Source organism: Chinchilla lanigera, unplaced genomic scaffold (assembly GCF_000276665.1).
Source record: "Chinchilla lanigera isolate Chin_1 unplaced genomic scaffold, ChiLan1.0 scaffold00035, whole genome shotgun sequence".
NCBI classification, from domain to species: Eukaryota; Metazoa; Chordata; class Mammalia; order Rodentia; family Chinchillidae; genus Chinchilla; species Chinchilla lanigera.
Genome location: NW_004955436.1, coordinates 14836152 through 14844236, shown reverse-complemented (window position 1 = coordinate 14844236; position 8085 = coordinate 14836152). Strand labels below are relative to the sequence as shown.

At 36.2% G+C, this 8085-nt stretch overlaps 1 protein-coding gene across 1 annotated transcript; it reads right to left on the bottom strand.

Annotated features, from left to right (window-relative positions):
- Nucleotides 1-1621: 1621 nt before the first annotated feature.
- Nucleotides 1622-7075, bottom strand: Fbxo30 (F-box protein 30; the record flags this gene model as incomplete). The annotated part of the gene is given in 2 exon segments (XM_005389230.2): nucleotides 1622-1920; nucleotides 5038-7075. Coding segments are annotated over 2 exon segments (2226 nt in total). The 3' UTR covers nucleotides 1622-1716.
- Nucleotides 7076-8085: the final 1010 nt, after the last annotated feature.

The following is an 8085-nucleotide window of genomic DNA, read 5'->3' as shown; positions in this document are numbered from 1 at the left end:
TCACCATTTCAGCTTATCAAATGCCAGAATTCACCTACAACAAATTATTTAAATGTATGTCCCCATCTTTGCAATTTATTTTTAAATATTGATACAGCATACAGAATATACAACTGTATATTCCTTTTTAAGGTGACCACATCAACCTCATATAGAACAAACCAATTTAAAAACAGTAATATATTTCAAGAACAGGACTGAGTATTTCTCTATCAGTTTGTTCTTCATACAAAGATACACTCTTTCTAGTACAGATGTGTATGGAAAATTAACTTGAAAACATTTTAAAGGATTGTCAAGACGGGTTTCTGCTCAATTCTTACGTCACATAAAAGACATAATATTTCACATTTTTGAAAGTCTTAATACAGTTGTATGTTTTTATAAACACCAATAGGCAAAATTGTTAAATGCTTATGAAAAAATAGTTAAGCCCTTTTACATTCAGAATATTTGAAATTTATTCATACAATATGCCAAATTCAAACTTAAAATGAGGTATATTTGCTTGTCAAACATTAAATATCTAGCAAATATATAGTACCATGAATTATTTCAAGTTAAATTCACAGGCTTGCTTTTTGTTTTGCTTTTACCTCTCAGATAAAACATTGCCATGTCTTTAGATCTGGCATCTAATTAAAAAAAGGTCACTCTGTATAACAGTTGTAAGAACATAAGATGAACGTATTTTTGTAAATTATTTTTAAAACATCTTAGGTGGCATTACCAAACATTAGATTTATTTTAAAGACTGTAATCTAAATATTTAATACGGGGTTTTCAAAATATACAGTGAATGTTTAATTATTATAAGACACATTGACATTAATCCCCCTAGCTTCAAACACACTTCTCCCATCATTCTTGCCAATTTCTGCAGCAGTTCGAGAAGTCCTCTTTTGTGAGTTCTTTACTAAGTATGATCAAAACATACAGTGAGTGCTGCTGTCAACTGCCATCCAACAGAAAGGCAAGTTCATAAAAACATTACAATGTGTCCCCTCCACCTTATTCACCAGATCAGGCTTCTGGTTCTTCCCCAAAGTCAAAACTACCATGAACGGTAAATATTTTGAACTAATTTAGGCAGTGATAACAGCCCAACTAAAGACATTTATGATACAGAAGGGAGGAATAATGGCAATGTGTCTTTTTACTTTAATAAGTGTTTTTAATGTAAATATTCACTGTGTTTTTCAATCATACTTCACATACTAGTGATCACATATGCATCAACAACTGCAGAAGGGGAGCACTTTATAATGATCTTATGAAGTATTTACGTAACTGAAAATGTTTATCTGAAAAACCTACACTGCCAAAATTTGATTCAAAGTTTTTCATTTTGATTGCATGGGCTTCAACCCACAAAACCATGAGGAATAAATTGCTTGGTCAGGATCTTGTTAATTTTAAGAAGAAAAATTTCAGAACCAAAATATGCACACGATGAAAAATATTAACTCTGAAAGTCATAGCTAAAGATTAAATCACCCTGTCCAGCAAGTTCCAAAAATGTCACACATTTCAAACATTAAGGCAACTTTTTTCCAACTGAACAATACTTTATAAAAATATATGTCACTTCAAAACATTATATATACACAGTGACAATAAATTTAGCTAGCTGTAATCTTTAATATATTAATAAAGTGTCACATATTATGAAGAAATTATACCAGGTGCTTGCCATGTATGCACAAGTTACAGTTTTTAAAGTACAGGTTTTAAAACTGAGCGTAGTGAACGTCCTTCTTTAGTGAGTTCTCGAGTCACACACATACATGGCAATGGAATGGCTTCCTCTCGTTTCTCAACAATATTGTAACTGCATTTCTTCAAGTGGTCAGCCATGCTTAAGATGTCAGCAAATTTCCATTCATTAACGGAACAAAATGCAGTACTGAATCGCCATACCTAGAAGAAAATTCTACATCAGATTTAAAAAGTCAACTTACAGAGTCAAAATGCACTTCTTGCTCTAAATACACATATTTCTACTGTTAGGGAAACATCCAATATACTTTCAAGTAGTGAGCTATAAAATTAAAAAGATCCACTTAAACATGTATCAGTTTGTCTAATATTTATAAGCCAACTCACTTATGTGAAACAATGACTTCAACAAATAACTAAAAAAGAAAAAATGTAACATTAAAAATCATAGCAAACCTGGTTTATTGAACAATTTTTTTTTTTTTTTTTTGGTTTTTCTCCGGTACCGGGAACCGAACTCACGACCTTGCGCTTGCCAGGCAGGCGCTTTGCCGCTGAGCTAAATCCCCAGCCTCTTGAACAATTTTTTAAAAATAGTAACTTCAGGAATTCAGAGCCACTTCTTAAAATATATTCTGCATACTTTTTTTTCCTCTTGTCCAAATGGTTTGTACAGAACTATCTGCAGTCTGGAGATAATATCTGAGAAAAAGATATGGTATCTTTTTCTCACCAGGCTTTTGTCTGATTCCCATCATACAAAATGTTTTAAAAATATCACAGAATACTGTGTAATAAAGGTAGCTTATCTTTCTACTTTCTACGCAGAGTAAAGGTACCTAGGAATACTTAAAACATAGGTATTTTCATGTTTCTGAAAATGTACATGAAAAGAACTTATACAAACAGTTCCTACTTTATGAGTTTCTAGGCACAATATTCACCCATCACCCTGTTCATGTGTCCACTGGTAAAAATATGGCCTGACTCCCTTTCTTACCCAGTGAGCAGCTTCAGGTCCTGAGGCACTATCATCTTACTAGTTAAACAGTGACTGCTGTGTCCCTCTCTCATCTTTACAATAAGAAAACATAAACCTACTAAACATAAGTAAAATGCATGAAGGCAGATGAGGGGAGACACAAGGTAACAAGCACGGATGGGACAGGACAGGTCTAGGTGTCCTGGCTAAGTTCATAAACAGGCAAATATGTACAGATTATAAGTGTCTCAAGTATATGTGGGGGCCTGGTCTCAGGATGCCCTGAGGACAGGAAATTCTGTGAATCCGGTGTAAAATGACATAGTATTTGCATAGAAGCTGTGTATCTACCCACAAACTTTAAATTGTCTCTAGATGACTTAAAATACTTAATACAAAGTAAATGGCAGGATGCTGCACTGTATTGCTTAGGGAATGACAATGAAAAAGGTCTACACATGTTCAATACAGACACAATTTTTTTCGATCCACAGTTGGTTGAATCCAAACATAGACCCCACAGACATAGAGGGTTGACTACACATGGTTAAACAGAACGTACTCTAGAAAGTAGCAGTATTTTGGGAGAAGGCCTCAGCACACATTACAGTTTCTCAATAAAGAATGGTAATGACTTCTTGGGTGGTCAGATGCTTATATACACAAAGTGTGAAAGACACACTGTGATTTATCCTCCTCAAAATACTCTCCCTTGCTTTGTACACTTTTCCCATTGTTCTTGCCACTTTCTGAAGCAGTGCTGGAAGTCCTCTTTCATAAGTGTCTTTAGTTGTGCTGTCGAAGCTGCCTTGGTGTCCTGAATCAATTCTAAACATTTACATTTCATAGTCATTTTGACCTCGGACAACAGCCAGAAGTGTACAGTACCAGATATAGTGAATAAGGTCCATCTTATGAATAAGGTGGATGAGACCCATAGTGATATTTTTACAACCATGCCTTTCTGTTGGATGGCACTTAGCAGCATCTATCACGTTTTTATCATTTTGTAAAGACACAAACACTCCCACATACTGTGATTACACCTTGTAGTGTTCTTGAGTTTAGTACAGAAAACAGCCAGTTTATAGACGTGTGAGTAACCTGAGTAAATGATGGCAATTTAAACTTAAAGACCAGATGTTATCTATGAAAGAAAATATTCCACTCTATACTTTAATACTATGGATAAGAACAAAAAGAGGTCATGCATAAAATGTTCTGTCCCAAAGGAAAGAAAGGCACCAAATTTTCTGGAATATGAAAAAATACACAGCTGGTAAAATTTTCTGCCACCAAAATTCCTTTTAAGAAAAAAAAATCAAATAATTTGTGTCCTTTCAGGGGTCAAAGCCTCATAAAATAGAGAAGCAGATGCAGAATTCTGAAAAAATGAAGTGATAAGTAAAACACAAAATCTAACACTAAGAAAGTAACCAGAATTTTGAACACTGTAATCAAAATTGTTTCCAACTTATAAAACGTAATGTTTTATATTATGAACGTTTTAAAACTAAAAAACACCTTCAATCACAGGTATCTGTAATGCCTTCTAGTTCCCACTGGATGGTCCCTACAATAAAAGCTAGAGAAGAACAGGGTATCGTAGAAGCCAGGCCAGCACAAGTTTCCAATATGCATCATTCCTGGGTCTGTACTAGACTCTCTATCTACAATATCAGATTCTACAGCCCTACTCTTAAGACATTTCCTCATCCATTCATTTATGTTCCCGGTACCCTAAATACTCCCTTAGTCACTTATTAATATGACTGTAGCAGTAGCTGCAACATTTTTTCATCTCTTTGTTTTTTTTTTCCCGGTACCAGGAATCGAACTCACAACCTTGCACTTGCCAGGCAGGTGCTGTGCTGCTGAGCTAAATCCCCAGCCCTCACCTCTCTTTATGTTCCATATGAAACAACCAAGTTCCAGAAAAGAAACTAACTGCTACGAGTGGAAACTGATAACTGTAAGGAAAAACCCTCTCCCTATTTCCTCCATTGTTTTATGGTGAAGCTGCTTCAAGTAGAGCACAAATTAGGTAACATGGGCCCAAAGCTGTTACAGCAGAACTTAAGTACAGAACTGATCCTCTGAAGAAAAAGAAGTGGCCTTTGCCATACTACATTAGAACCTGTATCTATGGAATCTATACTGTCTTTGATCATGACAATTCTAAATATTCTAATTCATTACTTATCATTTTTATATATGCTTTATCATATTTTCTTAAGTTTTGGGAGTTGCTCAATTTCTAAACAAAATATTAATTCAACATACTTAGTAGATGTCTATGTTGAATAAAAGACTGACACAATTAAGTTTAAACTAACCTTTTCCTTTATCTGCCACGATGAATTTCCTTCTGGATACTTCTTTTTCCCCCACTGCAGTATGACCATTCCACGAGACTGAAGCAGACTGCCACACACATCCCTCATTAATCTGGACACACATGAGAGCTGGCATAAACTGAAGCCATCAAGAAAACCTGCAATATGTTGTAGGACCTCAAAAGGAAGACTACTCAGATGGTCACTGTGTAATCCCAACAGACAGTTTCTAGCAGGCTCTACTAATACTGTAGATACACAAGGCTGAACTCCAAATGACCTCAACTGGCGGTCATGTATAATTTTTGCTCCTTGTGTCGATGGACAAAATCTTCGCTGAGAATAGGTACAACCATAATAAGCTAGAGGACACCTCTGTTCCATCCAGCCATTGAGTCCAGCATGAATGTCACCATGCACATTCTTAAAATGTGAAGAAAATTCTTTTCTTCTAAATAACTGTCCACACACAAAGGTAAACATTGAACGCTGCTTAGGCTGGTATCTAGCAACACATTCCAATACTAAATCCAGTCCAAGAGTCTGAAAAGGACTTGGATTTGAAAGCTGTGGATTGGCATGATCACAAGCTGAAGCAGAAGCTATTTCTCCAACCATGGTATTTGTAGCTAATATTGCAGATGGAAGTGAAAAAGTCTGTGTCCCAAAGTCAATGTGATACACATCAACCATACGACTATCAGATATACCCCTCCCTCCTGGAGAATCTCCTAGACAAAACAGTAAGGCTGCTGTAATCAGATCTATTCCTTGGAGGCCCATGGGATCTTCTGCCACTTCCAAGTCTGATGTATCTACTGCTTTATCTTCCTTTGGTTTAGACCAACACGAATTAGAAAGAAATTTGAATGAAGGAGTATGATTGAAAGATAAGACATCCACACTTCTCAAGTCCCCTAAGTCTACTTTTCTCCAGCACAGTTCTCCTTCATCTTCACCATCTGGCATGAGGATATGCTGAACTGTGCCATTAGGCAAAGCACTGGATGGTATTACTTCCCTAAGTTGTGCTGCTAATGAAAGTGAACTGGAAGGTTCTGAAGTACCATCTGATGCCACACATTCTCCATTTGTTAAGTTACTCTGTTGATCCTGGTCTTTAATCTGTGGACACATATTTTCCAAAGGAAAGCCATTACAAAGAGCAGAAGTGCCATAAGAACTTGTATTCAAGTCATACAATAAATCACTGGAACCATTTTGTTCAGACTGGGCATTCTGGCTTGTGCCATTATGGTCAATTCCACCTACTGCCCCTATCATCTCATCCTCATAAAGATGGTCCTGGTCTTTTAAGTTTCTAACTTCTAAGCTTTCTGGGGCATTTTTTTCCTCATCTACTTCCTTTGGGGTACCACAAAGACTTGTATTTAACATGCTAATATCTCTTGTGGCAGTATTCAGGATATCTAAAGCCGCAGCCAAACTTCTGGTTGTTTCTACAGTAGCTTGATAAAGTGCACCATAAGATTCTTCATCAACAGACACCAAACCATTCGTATGTGGTATTTCTGGGACACTTGATTTAACTGGTATTTGTTCTCTAGGTTCGGATACTTTATCCGTTGCTTTTGACATCATAGTGGCTACTTTGAGAGATTCTAAGAGCATCCTCTGGTCTTGAAGGGCCAAGGCCATATCTAATTGTGCCACTTCATCAACATCTCTGCTTAAATTTTCATATGATTTCCGGTCTGCATAACTCACTGGCCATCGGTTCCATTCCATAGTACAGCACACCACACTTGCAGGACACATTTGCAGATGTTCAGCAACTTTATTTCGAGCCATGGTAAATGGACATCCAAAGTCACTATTTAAGCAAGGCACACGTTCAAATGGACATAAAAGCCGATGCTCTTCAGCTTTACAAGAATGGAAAACTGCTCCACAAACTAATGGACAACCAATCAAGTCACAGGAAATGCCAGGCTCTGGTCTGGTCATACACCGTCTGCTGACACAATTCACACAGTGTGAATGCTGCAGGTCCTCCTCCATAATGGCCAGTCCAGCTCTAGCAGTTGAAATGGAAAAGATAAAATGTTAGAAAGTGTTTGAGTTTTCAAAATTGCTTAATAATATAAATTAAAACCACTGATGTATTTTAGCTTATGAGGGTGTAGTACATAAAGTACATATAAACTGTTAATTTTACATATGATCAAGACATCTTGAAAGACCTTAAAGCATTTCAAGTAACAATTCAGTACTTTAAAATATGATGTTTGTTTTTACATACTATAAACAAAATGACCATAAGGCATGTTAAAATACAACACTTAAATTCTAGTACTGTGTACTATATTAATGACTATAACATTGTGTATTTCAATTTTTAGATTTCAGAGAATGCTTTGGCTTGGCCTTTTAAAATTCAATTAAATTGACTTTGATACACCTTACACTGCAGACACCTCATCAAATTCCTGAGAATGTGGATTTCATTACTATACTTAACTAGAACTCTGAGAAGCTTTTATATTCCTTCTAAATACAAAAATTTCATATACATATTGATCTCTCATATATATGCCTAATATTCTACAAAGGCTAACAATAGCCTTAAGTAAAATATACAGGGAACTTACCAAGAAAATAAAAGTTCTAGCTCAAGTGCTGTGGCTGCAGACAATATACTTACTTCTGGGGACCTGTCTCCATTCATCATTGAACATAGTCAGCTACTACTATGCACCAGGCACCGCGTTCAGTGTGGCAATATAAAGATACGGTGCCTCCTTTCAAGGAGCTACAGCAGGAGGTCAGACAGTAATAATCCTATTACATTATGTTACTGACACAACGAAAGTAAAATGGTGACACAGAGAAGATAATTAATATGGGTAGGGATTAGGAAAGAATGCATAGTAGCCTTGAAAGATGAGAAGCCTTACATATGGGAAGATTATTTGGTAAGAAAGGGAGGTATTCAAGGCTGAAGTTAACAGCATATGCAAGTTCAGAAAAGTCTGAATTGACAAACATGTTCAATCTTTCTAGTATTGCTGGATAAAGGTGAAATCC